This window comes from Hemicordylus capensis, chromosome 4 (assembly GCF_027244095.1).
Source record: "Hemicordylus capensis ecotype Gifberg chromosome 4, rHemCap1.1.pri, whole genome shotgun sequence".
NCBI classification, from domain to species: domain Eukaryota; kingdom Metazoa; phylum Chordata; class Lepidosauria; order Squamata; family Cordylidae; genus Hemicordylus; species Hemicordylus capensis.
Window position 1 is genome coordinate 220,749,088 of NC_069660.1, and position 24,270 is coordinate 220,773,357.

Consider the following 24,270-nt stretch of genomic DNA (forward strand, 5'->3'; position numbering starts at 1 on the left):
CTCACCCCCAACATTGTAATGTTATTCAGTAATTTAAAAATAATCTTTATTATAACTTAAATGTGGCAGTAAATATGAGTACAAATACCACAAAACTAGAAGGCAAATATAGAAGGCAAATATAAAAGAAGAACATGAAGGACTGCCAGCTCATGTGTGGTAAAAACCAAAGCGTTATTATTTCACATATCATAAAACAGCTTGTTCTTTCAGTAAACCTTTTAAACTGACTGTACAAATGTAACTTTCAATCAGAGAAATTGTATATATAATTTATAAATATACAGATATGTACAGTGTTGCAACATTCACAATCAAAAATACTGTCTTGCCAATATATTTGGCAAAAAGGGCTTCTATTAAATTATATATAGATATGTAAAAAAAACGCCCCAAACCAACCTTCAAAACCTGCATGTTTCAAATGATTAACACTTTTTCCATAGAAACCCAACAATTGTATAAGAACTACCTTCTGTTAAACTGTATTATCTAGCAATATAAGAGATTGAAACACCTTCCCTCACCCTACGTTTTGTGAAGGAGATGCATTTGTAAACACCTTGTTTTTAAACAGTCCCCAAGAGGTCTGTCACTGGTTGTTCTCTTTTATACTGAAATTATACTAAAATCAATGTTAAAAGCTCTCTTACTAGTATTAAGTGCAGAAAATGTCACTCCCTTTTGAAAGTGCCGGGGTTGTGGGGAACAGAGCCATGGTTTTAATGTAATGAAGCATGTTCCATCCATTTGCCTTTCTGGAAAAGGGAGCACATTTCACCTTCCATTTGTTTTGCGCAACCCACACAACTGCTTGACAAGAAAAGAAAACCTCTGAATTAATGAGAGTTGATTACTGGAGGGTGGGGGAAAGCAAGGATGGAAATCAAACATGAGTCAGAAGTGACTTTTCCTGCAGTTTGCCTCCTGCTGCTTCCGGAGGCAGGCCATTATTTGAAAATGGCTTATGCTAAACTTTGCTGCTGTAAGAAAACCAAGCAAGAGATGCTGCAGGGCAATGGGCTCAGCAGAGATGGGGACTCAAGTTACTCAGAAGTGCTGGTCACCCTGCTCCTTCCTTCCCCTTGCTTAAGGGGAGCATCACCTCTTTCAAACAAGCACCCAATTCCACAGAAATGCTTCAGAGTTGCTTTCAAAACTCCTCACGTGCTTGCGGAGGCTGATGTGCAGCAGCCACATAGTTCCACTCGGAAGCAATGAAAACAATCACTGTTTTGAACAGATTCCGTTATAGGCTACAGATAAAATCCCCAAAGCTAGCTTCTCCATGTTCTTTTTTTTTTTTCCCTTGGAAAGTCTGTGAGCTGCTAATTTTCAGAGCATCTCTTGAAAGACTGTTTTCTTGCAGTTCATCTACAGCACCATCATGCTTAATAGGACCAGCCTCTGAGATTGTTGTGTTAAAAAGCAGATATAATACTTAGAAAGCTGTGGCCACTTCAGTCCCACGTCGTCCACCAACTTTAACAAATTCACGGGGAAATTTATCTAGTTGTTCATACGCCAGCCGGCCATCTTCTCCTGAGCATGAAAGAGAAGCAAGGCAAACATTGCATCCTTTAGCCTGTGGTTTTCATACAAGGAAGAACTTCTCTATGAAGGCAGAGATGGATGACTAACAAGGAAAGAGCTCCTTCCTGATACTACCCCCCTAACCTTCTCCTTGCAAGCAATGGCAGTCTGGGTACACTAGAGGAAAGTGGCCAAAGCTTTCAGTGGTTAGTTGGGGCTCAAGACTGCCTTGTCCTCAGATCCAGTCTTGTATAGACTAGATCACACAAACCTTTCTGCAAAGGCATGTCCATTTCCATGTCCAAGGGCTGGAACCTGGCATTCAAAAGAGGTTCTGGGGTCAACCTCAAATTAGGCCCTCGAAGGCTTCATATGAATAGGGAAGAAGCCATTTCAGTGGCAGGCTGAACCTGGTTCCAGGCTACTGCTATTAAGCAAGGAGACTTCTTCAATTTCCCAGTATCTGTGTGAACTCCTGTAGCAATCCTTCCTTTTCTCTATTCTTGGGGTGGGGGCATTCTTATATTTCCAGAACAGCTATTCTCCTGTGGTTGGATACCAGGCTGCTCTGGTAACATCTGCTGTTTGAGCCAGTGTGGTGTAGTGGTTAGAGTGCTGGACTAGGACCGGGGAGACCTGAGTTCAAATCCCCATTCAGCCATGAGACTAGCTGGGTAACTCTGGGCCAGTCACTTCGCTCTCAGCCTAACCTACTTCACAGGGTTGTTGTGAAAGAGAAACTCAAGTATGTAGTACACCGCTCTGGGCTCCTTGGAGGAAGAGCGGGATATAAATATAATAATAATAATAATAATAATAATTAATCTGAATGAGTGAAATAATAGAAAAGTTCCAGTGTCAGCTCCAATGGGCTCCAGATGAAGTGTGGAGCTGACACGAGGCCTTCCAACATGATTTGTCCCTCCCGTGTGATTTCTGCCACCGAAGCATTATTGGAGTGGTGAGGGATCCAGCAGTGGGGCAGGGATACTCCTCCAGTAAGATCACAACAGAGGCTTAGTTACAACACTCAGGAGACTCAAAGTGATTGATTGACTTGGGTGGTTTCCCTGATGTGACATAGAAAGTTGCCTTACACTGAGTCAGACCATTGGTTCCTCCAGCTCAGTACTGTCTACTCTGACCACAAAGAGTTCGCCAAGATTTCAGCAAAGAGTCTTCCCCAGCCCTACCTAGATATGCCAAGAACTGAACATTCTGCACGCAAAGCAGGTGCCCTTTCACTAAGGTGCAGCTTATGGTGCTTGGAAGTATGCCCTTTGCACGTGGATTTGTATGCATGCTCCCAGTGAATTCAGGTGACACATTATACCAAGAGCCAGAGAAAAAGGAGCCAGTCCATTCTTTTACACAGGTTTCTGAAGACTTAGCTGGTCACATCATCCATCCATTTATATGCATTCTGCAGCACAATTGTTTTTCATAAAAATCTGGGTAAAGTGATGTGTTCTGCCTGAATGGGTAATATTACTTTATTCCCCCCCCCTTCTGCTTTTCTAACAACTCGCCAGCCTTTTTGTTCCTCCCCCCACCCCACCTTTTTTTGTATCTGTTTATTTTGCCTCTGATATAATAAGTGGTCTTTTCTTTTTAGAGGAAAGTTGTATAAAGATATGTAACCTACCAAGAGAGAGCAGGGTTTCAGAGGCGACCTTTCTGATCTCTTCATTGTCAGACTGGCAAAGCATGACCAGCATTTTGATACTTTCAGTTGCCTGCACCAAGACAAAGGGACAAAATGCCAATTACTTGTTATTCTTCTTCCACCTTTTTCAGTACAATCACTTATTCTCAGTCCAGTTCTCCAAACATGTATATATGCATGCACATTTTCTGAGTTCATTTGGAGTGTCCTTGCTGTCTGCAGAAGTCCATGGCCAGAACCAAAGTCTCGCATCCATTGCAATGCACCCACATAGCTTCTGTGTATGTGGTTTCTCCCATTAATCTCAGTGCAGACAGCAGAGCCACATGGACAAGGCAATGTGCATGCAGATCTGCTTTGTTGAAAAATAACTCCTTGTACATTTTGGCATGGAAGCGCCAATGTTCAAAGCAGAAAATGGAAACGGCGAATGGCTCAGGTCTGGTGGGTCTCCAAGGTAGAAGCTTTCACATCATTATTTATTACAATTTATTCACTTGTGTTTTATCACATTTATTACATATCCAGAGTGTCATGAATGAGCACACTTTTGAAATAATTATCATTAACAATATTATGACATCATTATGAAACTATTCCTAATTTACAAGAACTAGATCATTGTTACTATTTGCAATATGGTCTGGGGTTATTAATTACATTTTCTGAAACAGTTAATTCCATCCTACAATGTCCACCTGGGTGAATTTGGACGTAGAAATGGGATGCTGTGTTATGTTCTGATCTGAATTCTGGCTTTCCAGCACTGGCCTTGGCACCTGTTGTCTTCCTAAGTATTTTAACCACAGGTATAGCTAAGCAAACAGTACTTGTTCTTGTGAGCGGAAATGGTGCTCAGACCTACTGCCCACTCTATCAACTTATAAGCGACAACATATAACGAAGCAGATCTGAGTCCATGTGGATGCAAAAGGAGCTCTTGGTACTACTGCGCCCAGAACTAAAGTGACAGAGATGTCACGCACAGTTCATAATCCCCATCCTGGAGATATTTCAAGCTCCTGAATTACTCTTGTAAAAGCTCCCTACTTTTGTAAAGCAATACCAGAGTGGCAGATGCAAAAGAACAATCCTTTTATTGTTGCTATTTGCTCAAGGGGGGCGACTGAAAGCCTCCCTTGGCCTTTTGTGGTAAAGGCGGCAGAGTTTTACCTGGAGGCATTTCAATGCCAGGCAAGCTGCTTTCTGTAGGTGGAGGCTGGGCTGTGCAAGTGTTTCACAGTAATAAATCAGAGCCTGGAACAAAAAGAAAGAGACCATGAAGAGCAGGAGGGGGAGGCTGCCGCTACACATGGCAAAGAGGGGCCCCAACACCTAACAAGTTGCTAAGTGATCTTGAATATGTGCTCTCAAGCTCATTCCCAAATTATTAGGTTACAGTGCAGCAAATATGCAGCTCTTATTCATTTGTTGCCGAGAATCCAGATATTTGAATCCAGATATTTGCACTCCCGTTGCTAGGAGATTGCATTTTCTCAGCCAGCAACCGATTCCTGCACAACTGTCATGGGCATCTATTGAATAGTGCCTGCAACACTGTCAGCAATGAATGAGTGATGCCATTTCCTTCCACAAACACACCATTTCCCAGCCATTCCTGAACTTCAATTAGTTCAATATTATTATTTATTTTTTAGAGACGGAATGCCTCCTCACTGCACAAGAGGCAGCTCAGGAGTGCTCTTGCAGTGGCCAAAGAAGTTGCATCTCTGTTGCTTGGTTTTTCCTTGTCTCCCTGCAGCATCCTTCTATTTTGTGGCAAAACCACCAACTGACAAAATGCTCTTCTCGGCAATTGCCCTTGCAAACCTATCAGTAATGCCAGCCCTGCATCTCTCCCACTTATTTGCTTATAACATCTATATCCTGCCTTTCTCCAATATAACTGAAGGTGGCTTACATGGAGTTTCCAGATGGTTTCCCATCCAGGCACTAAGCAGAGCCAGACCTGCTTAGCTTAAGCAAAGCTGCTGCATCATGCACCTTCCAGCCACAGTCCAGCCTTTCTCCAATACAATTAAAGTGGCTAAGACAGTTTACAGTACCTACTGGGCAAGGTTACATACTGTGAGGTACCATTAAAAAAGGTAATTACTTGTATTATGTTTTTTCCACTATGCATGGGAGCTGGGGGGAGCCTTTTGAACTCTCTGCTTCAGACATCAGGATGTCTTGTCTCTATATTTTTACTGATTATCACATTTACGTTAAGTAGTGTTAACTGTTAGAGTCACAACACTGTTTTAGATCGCACCCATTAATGCAGCTATCATAGGGTAGCTATGTCCTGGTCATGTTGCATTTGGATTACTGCAATGCACTCTGTGTGGGGCTACTCTTGAAAAGTATTTAGAAGTTACAGATGGTACAGAATATTGTGACCAGATTACTATCAGAGGCCACTGTAGTGCACATATTATACTTACCTTTGAAGGAGCTGCACTGGTTGCTTATCTGTTTCCAGGTAGAATTCATGCTGCCAGCTGTTACCTTTTAAAGCCCTAAAGAGTTTGGGTTCCAGATTATCTCAAGGAACATCTGCTCCTGGCTGAATCTATCTGCCTGACAAGATCCCCTGGGAGGGCTCTGCTCTGTGTGCCAATGCCTGGGGAGGTGCTTTCTCAGTGGCAGCCCCTAGACTGGAATTCTCTCCCAGGAGCTGGCTCGTGCTTGCCAGTCTCCTCAGGTTTTTTGTAGATGGGCGAAGATGGCCCTATTTGCCTGGGAATTTGGCCTTTAATTATTTTTGTGACTGCTTGATTGTTTTAATGTTTGCTGCTGCTGTTATTGGTTTAATTGTATGTTTTTAAATGTGATGTTTTAGATTGTTGTACACCACTCGGGTCTTAGGACAAAGGGTGCTTTATAAATGAAACAAATGGATAAATAAAATATTATAGTTACTTCAGATGGCTAATAGTCCTTCTAAACAGATCTAAAACTGAGGATATGTTCTAGAGCAGGGATTCTCAACGTTGGGTCCCCAGATGTTATTGGACTTCAACTCCCATAATCCCTAGCCCCAGTGACCTTTGGTTAGGGATTATGGGTGTTGAAGTCCAATAACATCGGGGGACCCAACGCTGAGAATCCCTGTTCTAGAGAACTGCATGCTGGCTTCTGGCAGAACTCCTTAGATCAGGGCTGCTCAACTGCGGTCCTCCTGCAGATGTTGGCCTACAATTCCCATAATCCCTGGCTATTGGCCACTGTGGCTGGGAATTGTGGGAGTTGTAGTTCAAAAACAGCTGGGGGGCCTAAGTTGAGCAGGCCTGCCTTAGATAATTAATTCCATAACACCAGGGCAACTGTAGAGAAGCTCCAGATGTCCTTCCAACCAGGAAGCTTTAACTATTCCAGAGAAATGTCCCACCTGAAATCCTAGTACAGACAATTAGCTATGGTCTCCTGCCACACCTACCTTTTCCCTGAAGTGCTTGTCTTCTGCTGCAGCTGACAAGACAGATATCACAGCTTCGCAGGTCTCCCTTTTATTTTCAGTCAGAAGGAGGAGAGCCAAAGATTTCAGTACTTCTTGATGAGGTGAGAGACTGATGGAGGTTAATGCAGTCATGTTCTGCAAGAACTTTTCCTCTCTTAAGGACTGTAGAGTCTGCACCATTAAAGCTAAAATGCATAAGACAATTGAACAATATTGAAAGACTGCATTTGCCAGGGCATGTTTTTACATTATATTCACCACTTGGAGATCTTCGGAAATTCTCTCTGGATGTTCCACGTGGCAGGTGTTTCCAAATCACAACCTTAACTACCATCAGGAAAATTTGGCAGCCTCATCCATGTGGCGAAGCACTCCAGATGTTACAACCAACTCTAGCCACCAACATATTGATGCCTTCAGGCCTGTAGCCAAAATTTTTGTGGTGAAAGGGCCCAACTGACCTCACCCCAAGGGGATGGGGGCAGTTAATGCAGAAAAATCAGAACATAAATAGAAGAAGTCTAATACGTTAAAAGTTATTTAATTCCAAATAGTGTAAAAATAAGTGTCTAGTGCTTGAAGTTATCCCAGTTCTTTGCATTAATTGGTCACGTCACTGGAAAGTGAGACTACATTTGCTTCTTATGGAGCAGTTGGGTAGAAATAGGGCCTGCATTTGTTTCCCTGTATTTTGATAAGTGCAAGGGATAAATATTACTTTAAAAAATGTAAACTGAGTATTCGGAGACTATTTGAAGGACCATGTCCCCAGCTCCCCTAAGGTATAGTCTTGGGTTGTTCCAAGCAGCATCCGTAAGGCTCAAATGGTTCAATGGTCATCGTATTTTCATAACCATCTGGATTCCTACCACAAGGTGGGAACCTAGGCAGATTGGTCTTCAGGTCCCTCAACACGGTGTTTAGGTGATTGTGGGACACTGTTGGGTTCTTGGGCATCTTGTTGGTCTCCCTCAGTCCAGCTGTTCCTTCTCTGCCTCAGACTGGGAAGGGAGAGGTGTCTTATCACCACCCAGCATCTCCTGCTCTCTCCTGGCTCCCTCTGTCTCCTCTCCTCTCCTTGAAGAGAGACCACCAACTGACGGTCAATCTTGGCACCTTTTCCCATCTGCCTCAATAGCATGTGGCATGCCACATGTGTGCTAGGGGGCCTCTTGTGAAACAGCTGGGCTGCTGCACGAGTGGGCTGGCATTCCTGACCCTGCATTAGCACATGGTGCTGCCCATCAAGGCACTAGAACAGGAGCATCACAGCAAGAGGCAGCACTCACAAGATCTCCTCCATCTTAGGAACATAGGAAACTGCCATATACTGAGGCAGACCACTGGTCTATCTAGCTCAGTATTGTCTTCACAGACTGGCAGTGGCTTCTCCAAGGTTGCAGGCAGGAATCTCTCTCAGCCCTATCTTGGAGAAGCCAGGGAGGGAACTTGGAACCTTCTGCCCTTCCCAGAGCGGCTCCATCCCCTGAGGGGAATATCTTGCAGTGCTCACACATCAAGTCTCCCATTCATATGCAACCAGGGCAGACCCTGCTTAGCTATGGGGACAAGTCATGCTTGCTACCACAAGACCAGCTCTCCTCTCCGTAATTTCTCTTTTCTCTGGGCAGCTTTAATAGATAGCAGTGTCTTGGACAGCAAGTGAGTTGTCCAACATACTGCCAAAGCCTGCAGCAAGGAACTATCCCAGACAATGCTGTTTTTCCTACCTACCATATAGCTCATAGCACATGCACTGTGTATTTGAATCTTAATCTACAACATCCTCCAGGCTTTTTTTAATTAAAGTAAACTGAATTGTTCATGTACTTCTGTGAAACTATATGGGAACCCTTCCTTCCTTAACACTCATGTCATCTTCCTTACCTTCTCTTGCAAGCTGAAGCAAATGATTTCCCAAGTCACTAATGTTCTTGCTGGCAAAATAGTTGTAATACTGAAAAACTGTTACGATTTCCAAGGACAAACTGGAGGGAAGCACAGGCTCTGCTCGGTCCAAGATATAAGACACCAAAGTTTTAAATACTGTGGAAAAACAAAACATTGTTATTTATACATTAGTAAGAACATTACCGGAAGTACAGTACTGCCCACAACCGAGTCTGATAATTTAATGAGTTCTTTCCCAGTGTATTAACTTTAAGAAGAGAGAAAGTGCCCCAGTGGTGGAGCATCTACTTTGCAAGCAGAAGGACGAAGGTTCAATCCCTGGCCTCTACAGTCCAGGTAGGGCTGGGAAAGACTCCTGCCTAAAATTCTCAAAAGCCACTGCCAGTCAGTATCCTCTATAATAAAGCCCTAAGTGAGTGTCCGTGGCCTTGGAACGTTGGCGTCTGCGTCCCTGTCTTCCTGGGCTGTTCTGGGCCTGCGCGAAGCGCAGGCCCAGAACAGTCCAAGGGAGACACGACCGCTGACACCAGGTGGCCATGCTGGCCGGTTCTATTGCTGCTGACCGGCACTCTGGGAGGCGGGAGGGAAGAGGACACCGGGGCCGGGCAGGCAGCAATCTGGCTGGGAAAGACAGCGGGCGGGCAGCAATCTGACTGGGAAAGACGGCAGGGTCAGCGGCAGCAATCTGGCCGGCACTCTGGGAGGCGGGAGGGAAGAGGACACCGGGGCCGGGCGGGCACCAAAATAGCTGGCGGGAACGGCACTCTGGGCGGCACTCTGGGAGGCGGGAGGGATGAGAATACCTGGGCCGGCGGCAGCGGGTCCAGCCCGGCCACGGAGAGCCCAGAGGCAGCAATGGGGCGTCCAGCCCGGCGCCCAAGCACACCACTCAAAGTCAAACACAAGCACACACACACACCCCACCCAAATAAAGCTATAGCAATGGAGCACTGCTAACCCTCTACTCCGGCTGAGAAAAGCAATTTGCCTGGGCGGGCTGCGACGCAGCTCTTTATATGCTCAGGGAACGGACCACGTTGAGAACAACAACAGGGAGCTACAAGGCAAGCTCCAAGTTGTGCTTTTAGGGGCCCCTTTGCTGGGGTTTCTCTCTCCGGTGCCCTGCGCCCTAGAGATGGCGTACCACTGCCATTCCCTGCTCCCGGCGGTGCCTGATCGAGCTGCCAGGGTGCCACAGCTCTCTAGAGCTGGGAAAGTCCCCGCTGAAGCAATTTTAAGGGCGCACCCTATGCTGGAGAGAGACAGAGGATAGGGGCGCCCTGTATAGAGGGCTCTGTCTCCCCCAAGCAGAGGCGCTTGCGAAAGCCAATGCATGGATTGGGTAGAGAAGAGGGAGGGAGACAGACAGGACAATAGAAAGATAGAAAGAAGGAAAGAAGGAAGGAGACAAAAGAGAGAGAAAGGAAGGAAAAGGACAAAAGAAACAAGGAGTGAGGGAGGGAAAGTAGGAAACAAAGAAGTAAAAAAGGAAGGAAAAAGAAAGAAATAGAAGAAAAGAACGAAGGGAAAAGGACAAAAAAAGAAAAAAAAGAAAAAAGGGAGGAGCAGCCAACCGCAAAAAGCAAGCCCATAAAATAAAGAAAAGAGGAAAATAAAAATAAAAAAGAACGATGGGAGTGAGAAGAGGTGGAAGAAAGGAAGGAAAGGAGAGAGGGAGAGAGAAGAAAGGAAGGAAAGGAAACAAAGGAAGAGGAAGAGAAAAGGAAGGAGTGAAAGAGAGAGAGAGAAAAAGAAAAGAGGAGGGCGAAAGAGTGAGGGAGAAGGAATAAAGGAAACAACAACACCAAAAGAAAAAAGGTTCTAGCGCCCGTTATTTTAACGGGCTTAAAAATACTAGTAGACAATATTGAGCTAGATGGACCAAGGGGCTGACTCAGGAAGCTGCTTTATAGCAACACGTTGCACAAGTGAAACGTTATGCCTAGAATGAATTGAAGTCAATGGCACTTAAAATGATCGGCTTTGGTTGAACTGAACCCTTTATTAATAATGGGCATCACCCACTTTAAATACACCCAGCAGGATATGTTGTGTGTGTGTGTGTGTTTTGTCTTTGAACACTAGAAAACAATTTGAACACTGCTTTTGAAGCTCCTCTCAGTTTCAGAAAATGATGTTTGCCATGTAGGATTTGAGTTGCTTATGTTTGCCATGTAAGATTGGGAAGGGTGGGCTACTGTATAAAAACACAAGCATAAAGACCCTTTGTGAGGGCGGTGTAACTACTTGTGTGCAGTTCTCTCAATGCTAGTATTTAGTAGGTCTGCAACCTTCAGTCAATTAATTGGGTAGACTAACTAAATAAACCCCTGCTAACTGGACAAAGAGGCATCTTCCAAAGTGGCCATTCTCTTTACATTTAATAGTGGGAGGGCAACCGGCCATATTCAGCCCCAGCATTGCATCCCTCTAGGGGCTGTTGCTGGGGTTTACCTTGTGTTTCTTTTTAGATTGTAAGCCCTTTGGGGACAGGGAACTATTTTCTCATTCATTTTTCTCAAAGCAGTTTAAACAGAAAGTCAATAGTTTCTTAAAGACTGTGTTGCTAGTATGGAAGCACATTCGAGAATTGCACCTGTTTCTGAAAGTCCTGGATACTCTTCATTCACAGCCATAGCAAAGGTAATATCTAGTTGCTTGACCATCTTGTCTGCAGACATGTGATACACTCCAGGAGAACTGGTACATTTAGTCCAGAAGGACAGCAGGGAGGTCCTTTTCTGAAATTCTGGAATTGCTGATGGGAAAGAAAATCATGAAGCAGACTGACATTGCTTGTCATATTAGGAAGAAAATATAAGGGATATATAAAGATTCTGATAACTGCTGAGCCATGTTTATCAATCCTAAAAGTTTCCTTATTGAAGAAAAGTGGGCAGAAAATGTCAGCTTTCTTTGAGAGCTTTAAGGGGCTGCTTTTGCTTGATAATGAAGAACTCAAGACAAAAGCAGATGATAAAACAACAATAAAGTTGCTATGCATGTTATACTTTGGGCATGATGCAGTCAAATTCCAAAATGTGCTTGCAACTGACACACTTTCCCCCAGGGCTAGAACTATTCTGCACATCTATGCAGCACAGAATCTACACTTTAAAACAGGATTTAGCTATCAGAAAACTTCATACTTCACTGTCTTCATAAACTATCTTCTAGCTCATATGGTGGCAAGGAAACACACTGATGACAAATTTAAAAATATACAGGAAATGCTCCCTTTCCACTAGGGATACTAAGAATTCCTATTAGTTTTCAATACAGTTTTTAAAAAAAAATTAAATGTGTGAATATACAGTAAATGATGCAACACATACAAGGACAACTAGGAATTGTTAATCTGAATTATAGTCCATACATATAGCAACAATGAATTTGAATGATTTGGAGGGCATGAATGACCAAACTAATGTGACCAGTTTTAAAGATGCACAGTAATGGGTGCACATTTTTGTCACAGATATGTGTAAATCTACAAACTGCCTCTTTTATCAAATAAAACAGCTAATGTCATATTTTCTTCAAGCATTTTTGTGATGATTCTTGTTAATGCTCTTACTTGCTGTTCCTTTTAAACTGGGTTTTATTGTTTTGATCTTTGTTGATTGCATTTGGATGCTTTTGTCAGTTGTTTTGACTGACTGAAGCTGCCATGAAGGTTAAGCAGTGGAAGGGCAGGGTGCACAGGTTTTAAACAAACAAACAAACAAACAAACAAACAAACAAACAAACACAAATCAAAAGATGGGTGCTGTGCTTCTGGATATCCAAAAACAATATCATTTGAACAGGCAATATGTAGGTTTGTGTGTGATATTTTGACAACAGTATAGGAAACACATAAACTCTCCTGCTTTCCCTCGTCTAGAGTCTTCCTGAGATGAATAAGGAACCATACTGATGGTCTTATCAAGTGCAGCCAGTTTCCTCTCACCTTTAATGCAGTGCTGCCGTATAAAGAGTTGAAATGGCATTCCAAAAATAAGCCAAAACAAACTTTTCTAATCTTATGTTAGAAAATGGAAAATAGATCTCATTTCTCTGGTGCAATCTTCTACATGTTTATTCGGAGGTGGAAACCATTATGTTCAATGGGGTTTACTACCAAGAAAGTGTGCCTATGATGGTAGCAAAGAACTACATTCAGTATTTGTCAGCAATCGCCAAAGATTGCTGTCCTAAATGCACTAACTAGGGAATAAGCCTTACTGAAGACATTAGACTTGCTTCTGAGTAAACATGCATAGAATTATGCTGCAAATAATACTTTAAGAAGATTTAAAGTATACACCTATATTTTCCAAATGGAAACTGTCTGTGCCCTGTCTTACCTTCACTTATAGGCCTGATGTTCCCCATATTCTCATTGCTGATCTCGGCAAGACTCTCCATCACTAGAATCTGCTGGGACAGCTTATCTAGGAGGTTCCTTGTGACAAGCGGTGTTTTGTTGGAGAATACAATTTGCTAAAACAGTCAAGAGCAAAATTAGATTGATTGATTATTTATTTATTTATTTATTTATTTATTTACAAAATTGCATCTCTGGGCGGTTTACAATTAAAATCATTTAAAACAGAGGTGTACAACTCAAACAGCCCAATGGGCCGGAACCAACTACGACATGGTGATCAGGGGCCAAGGTCAATTTTCAGCACATTATTGCATTAACATTGATTATTTAAAATATTAATGAAAGTACTTAATAGTTAGTTGTGGATCTTTTCTCTTTGGCAAGGGACCCACAATTTTAACTAAGCATAGTGGCCAGAAAATAGACTGTCCCTGCTCAGTCACTGGGGCACCTAGTGACATCTCCCTTAAATGCCAGCCCGATACAAATGCAAAGTCCTCTCCCTAAATAGCTGTTGCTTTCATGTGGCAATCCTAGTCATGTTTACTTAGGGGTAAGCCTCACTGGGAGGCCTGTGGGAATATTTCCAAGTAAACATGAATAGGATGGTGCTGTAAGGCAATTTCAGAGAGGACAGAGGATGAAAAGATGAAGAAGAGGGAACTAACCCAAAGAGTGGCCCTCTGTCTTTCTGGGGTGCAGGTTATGCCAACCAAGGGGCCAGCAAAAAAGTCCCCAGGGGCCTCATCTGGCCCTTGGGCCTTATGTTGTGCAGGCCTGATTTAAAACATTAAAACATTAAAACTCAGTATTAAACATTTTAACACAATGTATAATACAGTTCTCTAAATTGTAATTAATGCTGCTTGGAAATGTACAAATGCAGAATTCTTATGTTAGCAAGGAAGAAAATAAAGTATTTTATAATATAGTAATGATATAGTATCCTTTGATGCTTGCAAGTTCCACAGTGATCTTGTGCAGAGAAGTACAGGTGAAACTCGAAAAATTAGAATATCGTGCAAAAGTTCATTAATTTCAGTAATGCAAATTAAAAGGTGAAACTGATATATGAGATAGACGCATTACATGCAAAGCGAGATAAGTCAAGCCTTAATTTGTTATAATTGTGATGATCATGGCGTACAGCTCATGAGAACCCCAAATCCACAATCCCAGAAAATTAGAATATTACATGAAACCAATAAAACAAGGATTGTAAATAGAACAATATCGGACCTCTGAAAAGTATAAGCATGCATATGTATTTAGTACTTGGTTTGGGCCCCTTTTGCAGCAATTACTGCCTCAATGCGGCGTGGCATGGATGCTATCAGCCTGTGGCACTGATGAGGTGTTATGGAAGACCAGGATGCTTCAATAGCGGCCTTCAGCTCTTCTGCATTGTTTGGTCTCATGTCTCTCATCCTTCTCTTGGCAATGCCCCATAGATTCTCTATGGGGTTCAGGTCAGGCGAGTTTGCTGGCCAATCAAGCACAGTAATCCCATGGTCATTGAACCAGGTTTTGGTACTTTTGGCAGTGTGGGCAGGTGCCAAGTCCTGCTGGAAAATGAAGTCAGCATCCCCATACAGCTCGTCTGCGGAAGGAAGCATGAAGTGCTCCAAAATCTCCTGATAGACGGCTGCGTTGACCCTGGACTTAATGAAGCACAGTGGACCAACACCAGCCATTCTTCCTCCAGACTCTGGGTCCTTGGTTTCCAAATGAGATGCAAAAGTTGCTCTCATCAGAAAAGAGGACTTTGGACCACTGAGAAACAGACCAGTTCTTTTTTTCTTGAGCCCAGGTAAGATGCTTCTGACGTTGTTTGTTGTTCAGAAGCGGCTTGACAAGAGGAATACGACATTTGAAGCCCATGTCCAGGATCCGTCTGTGTGTGGTGGCTCTTGATGCACTAACTCCAGCCTCAGTCCACTCCTTGTGAAAGTCCCCAACACTTTTGAATGGCCTTTTCCTGACAATCCTCTCCAGGCTGCGGTCATCCCTACTGCTTGTGCACCTTTTTCTTCCACACTTTTCCCTTCCACATAACTTTCTATTAATGTGCTTTGATACAGCACTTTGGGAACATCCAACTTCTTTTGCAATTACCTTTTGAGGCTTTCTCTCCTTATGGAGGGTGTCAATGATGGTTTTCTGCACAACTGTCAAGTCAGCAGTCTTTCCCATGATTGTGATTCCTAATGAACCAGACTGAGAGACCATTTAAGGCTCAGGAACCCTTTGCAGGTGTTATGGATTGATTAGCTGATTGGAGTGGGACACCTGGAGCCTAGACTGTTGAACCTTTTCACAATATTCTAATTTTCTGGGATTGTGGATTTGGGGTTCTCATGAGCTGTACGCCATGATCATCACAATTATAACAAATTAAGGCTTGACTTATCTCGCTTTGCATGTAATGCGTCTATCTCATATATCAGTTTCACCTTTTAATTTGCATTACTGAAATTAATGAACTTTTGCACGATATTCTAATTTTTCGAGTTTCACCTGTACTTTTCTGTGTCAGATTAGGTGGAGTACTTAGATATAAGAGTGTTAAATCCCTTTGATTTAATGGGGTTTGTGGCCCAAACTTGTGTGTGTGTTTGGCTACAATCCAGAGAATGTTAACTGAAATCAAAAGACACGTTAGCTATGACTAACTCAACTCCCATTAATTTCAATGGCATTTATGCACAACTGTATTAGGCTGCTGCAGCTGCTACTACAGACAAGTATGCTTGCCAGTCTTTTCACAGTAGCAGTGAGCCTACCTCTGTCTTTTGTTGAGCCTCTTGTCCTTATAATTCCTGCACTGGTCTTTGCGCATGAAGGCTGCAAAATGCATGAAGACCAGTACAAGAATGAGGAACAAATGGGAGATGAGATGTATTAAAGGATTTCTGTCAAAGATGAATTTTTTGATATTACAAATTGTATGGTCTATTTTATTTGCATATGCTTAGTGTTACATTTGACAATATCAAATAAAATGGGTGGGTTTTTTGAGGGGGGGGGGAGATGAGACACAAAGCAAGAGGACATTGCCACAGGATGTGGTGATGGCCATGAGCTTGGATGGTTTTGAAAGGGGATTAGGACAAAGCTATCAATGGCTACAGGGTACTTTCAGGTACAGAAGCAGGATGTCTGAGTACCAGTTATAGGGGAGCAACAGCAAGAAGGGGGGGAATGCTTTCATCTCCTGCTTGTGGGCTTCCCAGAGACATCTAGTGGGCTACTGTGAGCAACAGGATGCTGGACTAGATAGGCCTTCAGCCTGATCCAACAAGGCTCTTCTCACATTCTTATGACACGGGATATTCTGTACAGAAAGCATACGCTCCACCACTGAGCTGTGACTTTAATCCTAAATACAACCAAAGCACTGATAATGTAAAGTGACAAAGGTCAATGGTGAGGATGGAGCCTATGCAACAGGACAGAGTCTAGAACAGTTGCTAACATGTGTCCAACAATAATTTATTTAAAAAACCAAAATTTTATATAAGAGTTGTACCTGAAGAAGCTGCGTGCAGTACTGTAAGTGCTTGACTATGGTGATATCAAGACTTTCATTCCCTGAGGTCAATGGAAGAGGGCTTCCAGCTACACTGGTACCAACTCCTGTGTCTTCCGTTAATGCTTCGCTGAGATGCCCTCTGGCTTCTGGGTGTTCTGACCTGTAACTGTTCATGCCGGGAGGTAAGTGAGCAATTTGATTTTCTTTTATGTAGGCTCGGCATGACTAACACCATGCAAAAGAGGAATTGCTCAAAGTACCGATCTGTAACCAAACAGACTTCGGTAGGCCAGAAAACTTTTAATGAATACATCATATTGAAAACTGGCAGTAGGGTAAAGTAGCAAATGCCAAATAAGTGTCCACGTTTAAAGGATATATTGCTTCCACAGTGGCCTACTTGTTTCTCTGAAACAATGCTTCTTTTGTGAAGAGCTCTTGCTATGAAGTCTTTGAAATCAGCCTTCATTAGAACTTGCTTTCTTTAAAGAAAAAATAAAAATCCCTGCTCTGTTGATGAAATACTTTGCTATTTTGTGGACTTAACTTAATTATAGATTTGTGGTTTTCAAAAGTTATACAATTAAACCCTAATCTGTCACTGCTTTATTGGTACCTGATTAATTGTTAACCAAGGGGAAAAAAGGAAAGCTGTTTGAGCAGAAGACATGATGATTTCATCTGGTGTTTTAGGAACAGCTCAAACACAGGTTTACTGTTTCTTTTATTCACAGAATAATGCAAATCTCACTGTTCAAATAATTAATTCATTGTTTCCCAGTGAAATACGTATTTACAGACTATTTAAGAAGCAGGGCTAAGTACATCTATAGTTGTGCGGATTGATATTACAAGGTAAGAGGCTTGTGTTTTTCAAATCAGTAGCAGGGATATTATCAGACTTTCAGGATCTTCACTAGTACAAGATCAAGTTACTTAAGCATCTTAAGCAAGATCTTTTATACATTCTGCTAAGATGCTTTCACCAGGCTTGACCCTGCATCGACAGGAATCAATGAAGCTTTGTCATTGAGTTAACTAAGAACAGAATCATATCTATGCAAGTTATTTCAGAAGCAACAATATATATACAGAAATAAGTTAGCTGTTCGCTAGGGAATATGTAGGCTTTGTGACAACATAATGGTGCTTATATTTTATATTTGATAATGAATATATAAAGCTGCTTTCTATATATATGAGTCAGACTGTTCATCAAACTCAATATTGTCCACAATTACTGACAGCAGCACTCCAGGGTTTGTGTGGAGATCTTTCCCAGGTACTACCTGAAGCTGCCAGGGACTGAAGTTGGGATCTTCTGTGTGCAAAGCAGATGCTCTACCAACTAAGCAATGCTCTATCCTAAAATGATGCTCTTGATATAGAGGTATCATGGTAGGTTGCTCATATCTCTATCTCCCCAAGATGAACAACTTGGTCTGAAAGTGAGACTTTCAGCATCAGTTACCTCAATCCTTGGTTGTAACACATAATAAGACTTGGGGTTACATGTTTCTGTACATGTCCAGTTTAATATTCTCTCCATGTGAGGAGAATCCATGTGGCATTCTTCCTTCTTTTCAAATGGTGCATTAAAAGTGAATAAGGGATACTCACTATATGTAAGAACTCTATGAACAAACAAAAATAAAAGACACATCCACCCCACATTTTGCTTCACTTTCCTCTTGACTACAGAAGGCAGGAGAAGGAGGAGGGAAAAGTGACTGAAGGAGCAGGAGGTACAATAGCTGTATCTTTCTCAGCTGCCTTGGAGCTTTCAAAATTAGGCATCACTTCTAGAAAATGACCTGGTGATATTACCTGTTGGCCAGCTTTCAACTCTTAAGTGTGACATGGAGAAATTTTAGCAGTAGATCAAGAATAACTTAGCAGTACAATAAAAGAAAACTTAGCCAATGTTATAATACATTCTGAAAACTTTGTTTGAAGGGCTCTGTAGGAAAAGCTGACCAATATTTAATTTCAACTTCCTTGAACCGTAAGAGTGCATCAGGATCCTCAGTTAAGAAGACAAATGCAAAAGCTTGACCTAAGGAGGACAACATATTGATATTCTTACCTATTTTTCTCTGTCTCAGTGTCCGAAAACACAGAATCTGCACCTCGGCCAACATTGCAAAGCTCATCAGTAGCACCATCATCCTCATCAAAATCGGAGGTGTTCAAGAAATCAAAGCTTTCCAATGCACTCTCCACTGTTAGGCTTAAACTAGATGACCTGCTGTGGTTTATTGCTGGTCTGCACTGCAACAGCAAAAGGAAAGATGAATACATGAGAACCAAATTTTAACCACTCTGTAAATCTTTTGGGTTAAGTTAGACTTATCAGCTTAATACAACTGAGTATTTTCTTTTCTTAACAAACATTTATATTCAAAAGAAATAGGTGGGCAACTGGAATGAATTTTCTAAATATCTCTGTATTATCATAATTTGTACACATTTATTTTCAAGATTTTAAGATTTCACTTTTTAAGCATTGTGATTGGTGTCAGCAAAGGAAGGATATGATTTGTGGAACATTAGTAAGTGGAGAACCAAGGGGATGCAGCTTACATGAAGCTGAAGAGCCTTAGAGTCTCATATAAATATAATGGGAAGAAATGGTGAGTTCTACTATTACAGAAGTCCTGACCAGTGAAAGCCCCACCTGATTATATGGGCTCCTGCCATTATGCAGAGGCTGGGTTATGCCACAGAAGGGAGAAAACACTGGTATGCAGCTTGGCCAGTTTAGTACACTCTTGCACAGACTAGCAGAGCAGACCAGAAGGAAACTGTCTTTCTGTGGACCACTGTCTCTAGGTAATTTGTTGAGACTGCCAAGAGTAATGCATTATTTCTGCCTCAGCCGCCACAGCCCAGCTCCACATGTGGCCCAGCTCCGCCACAGCCCAGCCCATTTCTCCACATTGAAATAGGACCCATACCAGAAAGCCCAATGCATTCCATTTCTGGAGGTTTCCTACTCACAGCTGGTATTGTCTGAGCTTGTATTACATTGCAGGCATGTTTCCCAGTTAGTTATTGGTAGATAGGGCTAATAAGGACTCCCCCTCCCATACTGAGCATTTTTGGGCTTGTTTTGTTTTTTGCTTTACCCTCCACAAGCAACCACTTTGCTTTGTAGTTTTTGTGTGTCAGAACTGAGTACATTCAAGAAGCAGAGTGCAGAGGGATTTTGGAAGGGGACACATATTCCATTTGGGGGGAGGTTCCAGGGGCACAATGGCACCTAAAAGGGTTTGATGGCCTGAAAAAATATTCATCAGAGGTTTGGTTGGCAACTTTACAATGGATATCGGCCATGTTTGCCATGGCTGCCTGTTTTCGGTTTGGGAATTAATTACGACTCAGGCCTCATATTCCTTAGTTGTGCTTCAGCTCTGAATCAAATGTGTAACCTGTGCGGGGTGTACTAAAGGCTTCTTTCTCCTACTGCAAATGCACCAAATAACTTCAAATAACTGAGATTTAGATAAAAGGGTTATGTTGGACTAAAGTAATGGTAAAGTGTGCCGTCGAGTCGGTGTCGACTCCTGGCAACCACAGAGCCTTGTGGTTGTTCTTGGTAGAATACAGGAGGGGTTTACCATTGCCATTTATGGGAAGAGCAGAAGGTTCCAAGTTCCCTCCCTGGCTTCTGCAAGACAGGGCTGAGAGAGATTCCTGCCTGCAACCTTGGAGAAGCTGTTGCCAGTCTGTGAACAATACAATACTGAGCTAGAAAGACCAATGGTCTGACTCAGTATATGGCAACTTCCTATGTTTCCTATCTCCTGCACAGTATGAGATGATGCCTTTCAGCATTTTCCTATATCACTGCTGCCTGACAGAGGTGTTTCCCATAGTCTGGGAAACATACCAGTGGGGATTTGAACAAGCAACCTTTGGCTTGCTAGTGAAGTCTACATTATTCATATTGAAAGGGTTTGTAGATGTCTTCTCTCAAGCCAAACTTACTTTTAGAATCTCATCCAGGTGTGTTATTTCTTGCTCTAAGTCGAGGAATTCTTTAAACTCTTCTTTATGAACCTCAAGTGCCAGAAGAAGCCCCTGAAGTGCTTCTTCTAGGCTTCCATCTACACAGGATTTGTAGCCTTCAGATTCACCACTTATTGACCCTTCATAATGAAACTTCTCAGGTGTCACTGGGCCTTCTCCTGAAGTTAGTCTTTTTACGAGCTGCTTAGTGATGTTGCCTTCAAAAGTGTCCAGTTCTACAGGTTTGAGCTCTGACAATTCATCTGGATCCTGCAGAAGTGACACTGGGGCACTATTATCTAAGAACAGACTGTTGCTTCTGGACCCTAGAGACTTTTGGCAAACTTCTGAATCTACACTTGAAATCTTATTTTCCTTATTAATTGGCGCAGGCTTTTGTTGAAATTTTAAGCCTTTGGATTCAGGTGTGGAGTCAACTGATGAGCTTGAACTGATATTGTCCATGTGAGTTTTTGATAATTTCTGCCCATTGTGTTCTGGAGGTGTAACAGTAATTTCAGGATTAAAATTATCTATGGTGGAGGAGGAACCAACAGAACTGGATGATGGTGTGCAGTCTCCATTGGGAATATCACTGAAGCTAAAAGATGTTGGCCTCTTCTCATTTTCTGTCATCCCATTTTCAAATACTTCATCAGATAGATTTGACTGCAAACAAAAATATGAATGTTAAAGAGGAAAAGCTGAGGAACTTCCACAAAGTACTAAACAATTTATAAAACAAGTACTAACAGAAAATGAAAAGGTAAAGTTGTTTGACTTTTGTGAAGCCAAATGGAAGAAATTTGCCTTTTGTTATACTGATTTTAAAAAGGCATGAAAGTGGAAAGATATCAAAAGCTCAATAAAACCACAGCAAACAAGAAATACCAGAATGAGTCCACAATGGATACAGGAAGGTTCTAAAGCAATCTTGAAGTTCTGAGAGATTACTACAGATTCATGCACAAAACAGAATGCGTAAAGGTCCTATATTCTGCTGACCAGATTTTATGGAGTAGAAAATAAGTGTGTGAAACAGAATACACAGTCAGTGGAATGTCACATGTCATGACCTTGTTAGGACTGTCAAATGTTTAGGATTGAGGTATTAGAGTATCTCGCTCTTTTTGCTCACTAAATTTAGCTACAGTTTTTAAAAAATACAGGGGGGGAAATTAAACGGACTTAAATGCCATCAATGGGGCTTTAGTGTGAAATTTCACTTCTAGAGTGCATCCATTTTTCATTTTTTATTTATAGCCAAACTTTCATCCAAAATGGTTCCATTTAAGTGTTCTTTCCATCCTGAAAGAACATTTGAAAACAGTATTCGCATGATCAGCCCACACAACTTAATGCTCTTAAAACGTCTTCAAACGATTCATGTGTTTAGTCTCTTGTCTAGAAAGTGGCTAAACCAAAGTCAATGTGAATTTTGTTATGAACACCAGTAACACTACATTGGGCCTATGGTCATGAGTCATCAAATTTTAGGTCAGCAAATTAGACATCTCCCATTGAGTAGTAACCAATTCATGGCATGCACAAAAACAGAGAAATTGGTTGAGCAATACAAAAAGATTATTTAGCACAAAGAGAGCTCCCATCATCCAGACTCACATAACGTTCTAGCCCTGTTCTAGGCCTCAGCCTGAGAGATGGCAAATCACTAAAGGAGCGACTGCGACGCAGCTTGTCAAAGAAAGTGTCCTGCAGAACATCTAAAATGGAAAACTGGAGCCGCTCTTGTGGAGAATGCAGCCATTTCTTCAACAGTTAAGGCAAAAAAGGGCAGTTAGTTGGCTAGATCACCCTTTTAATGTGCGAGTGCATAATATATAGATCAAAAAGGCTGTGGGCTATTGTAATTCTTGGGAACAAGAGTGTGCTGAAGGCCTCCCTAGAGAGGAGCACACAAGTTACCTGGGGCAGTGTGAATTCAACCCTGCTTCTCTTCCAGTTTTTGTCACAAGGCAGAGTGCTAACATATCATCTTCCAATCAGTGCAATGCAAGCCAGAGTCTCCCATTCTCCATTTTAATTTTCAGTTAAAAAAATTAATTGGGGTGGTCATGTTAAAAGAGGTTCACATTTTTGTAATATCACAAATGACAAGACTGAGAGTTTTGAAACTACAAAGAGCAACACACTAAGGGCTTAAAAGAGCAAGTGGCAACATGTGGAACAGTTTGATTTGAGATTCAGAAAAAGGGCCCTTTAAGAAACAGAACAAACTTTAAAATACTTTTTTAAAAAAATCTATATCTTTTTGAACAGCAACTTCAGTGTTAATTCTTTAGTTCAGAAGATGTGGATTTTGGGATCTCAACCATCTTGACACTGCAGCAGATATCACTACAATCATTGCCTTTCATGGGATGCAGAATTTACTACTGGGTAGACAACCTCCAAAGAGCACAGCTCTAACACTGAATGATCCTGATGGATTAGTAGCACTGGCAGAATGTGCCTCAATTCCATAGCAGACCACAGCCTTAGTATTTCTGCCAGGACTACATGAAAGCCTTCGGGTCCCCAGTGAGAGGATGTGTGTTCACGAAACTCTGCAGAGTCACATTTTGTCTTGTGACAGTGGCCATGTCCCAAAGCATTAGAAGGGTGGAGCAAGAGTTGAGCCTTCTCAGAGAGGCTGCTGTGGGGTGCAGCGAAAGGTCTGCCATGCAGCCAATGTGTGTGCAGGGGATGGTGGTTATTTTTTGTTGCGCTCCATTCTCCAAATAGGAGCATTGGTAACTCACCGTGAAGGCTTCTTCTTTCTACTGGATTTGAGGACATCTCATGTGGGTTATCCTTCCCACATGCTCCAGAGGGCAGGACTTATGTTGATTAGCCAAAGGCTTTATAAGCCCGGGAGGGTAACCCCTCCCATTCTGATCAGCCAAGTCAAGGTATATATATAGAGAAAAAAAACATAAGGAAAAGGGAAAATGCAGAACCAGTAGATGCAGACGCCCACCAGGTGGGTTGAGATGTCCTCAAATCCAGTAGCAAGAAGAAGCCTTCATGGTGAGTAACCATCCTTTCTCTGATGCTGGATGAGGACATCTCATGTGGGACATGCTACAGCTAGGAACATAGGAAGTTGCCATATACTGAGTCAGACCATTGGTCTATCTAGCTCAGTATTGTCTTCACAGACTGGCAGCGGCTTCTCCAAGGTTGCAGGCAGGAATCTCTCTCAGCCCTATCTTGGAGAAGCCAAGGAGGGAACAAGAAACCTAGATGCTCTTCCCAGAGCAGCTCCATCCCCTGAGGGGAATATCTTGCAGTGTTCACACTTCTAGTCTTCCATTCATATGCAACCAGGGCTGACCCTGTTTAGCTAAGGGGACAAGTCATGCTTGCTACCACAAGACCCCAGGTGGGAGCGCCAGCGTCTCCTGGGGAGGAGGAACATATTGGAGAATCTGTGTGCCAAAGGCTGCTTGAGATGAATGATGCAGATTGAGCTTGTAGTGCCTAGTGAAGGTGGATGGAGATGTCCATGTAGCTGCCCTGCAAATTTTCGCCAGTGGGGCATTGGTGGAAAAAGCAGCTGAAGTAGTTGCTGACCTAGTAGAATGCGCCAGTATCTTGAGAGGAGGCCACAGCTTCTGTACTTCATATGCTAATGCTATACATACCTTAATCCATCTAGAAATGGTAGGTGCTGATACGTTATGGCCCACGGAAGTCGGGAGGAAACATACAAAACAGAGCATCCATGGATCTGAATGATGCCATGCTATCTAGGTACACCTTCAGGCAGTGTCAGACAT

General features: G+C 42.4%; 1 protein-coding gene across 11 annotated transcripts in view; it reads right to left on the minus strand.

The window, feature by feature from the left end:
• Window positions 1-29: 29 nt before the first annotated feature.
• Window positions 30-24,270, minus strand: part of RIPOR2 (RHO family interacting cell polarization regulator 2) — a 171,212-nt gene continuing 146,971 nt past the window's right edge. For 8 of the 11 annotated variants that reach the window (XM_053246277.1, XM_053246283.1, XM_053246278.1 and 5 more), the window contains exons 13-22: window positions 20,468-21,157; window positions 18,564-18,748; window positions 16,475-16,643; window positions 12,923-13,058; window positions 11,170-11,331; window positions 8,550-8,708; window positions 6,642-6,847; window positions 4,373-4,456; window positions 3,179-3,269; window positions 30-1,542 (exon numbers count right to left, since the gene is read on the minus strand). In XM_053246277.1, the coding sequence (XP_053102252.1) occupies window positions 1,442-1,542; window positions 3,179-3,269; window positions 4,373-4,456; window positions 6,642-6,847; window positions 8,550-8,708; window positions 11,170-11,331; window positions 12,923-13,058; window positions 16,475-16,643; window positions 18,564-18,748; window positions 20,468-21,157 (1,983 nt within the window). In that variant the 3' untranslated portion in view covers window positions 30-1,441. Of the gene's footprint in view, window positions 1,543-3,178; window positions 3,270-4,372; window positions 4,457-6,641; window positions 6,848-8,549; window positions 8,709-11,169; window positions 11,332-12,922; window positions 13,059-16,474; window positions 16,644-18,563; window positions 18,749-20,467; window positions 21,158-22,111; window positions 22,259-24,270 lie in introns of those variants that run through there. The other 3 variants (XM_053246287.1, XM_053246286.1, XR_008306218.1) reach the window with 3 other exon arrangements.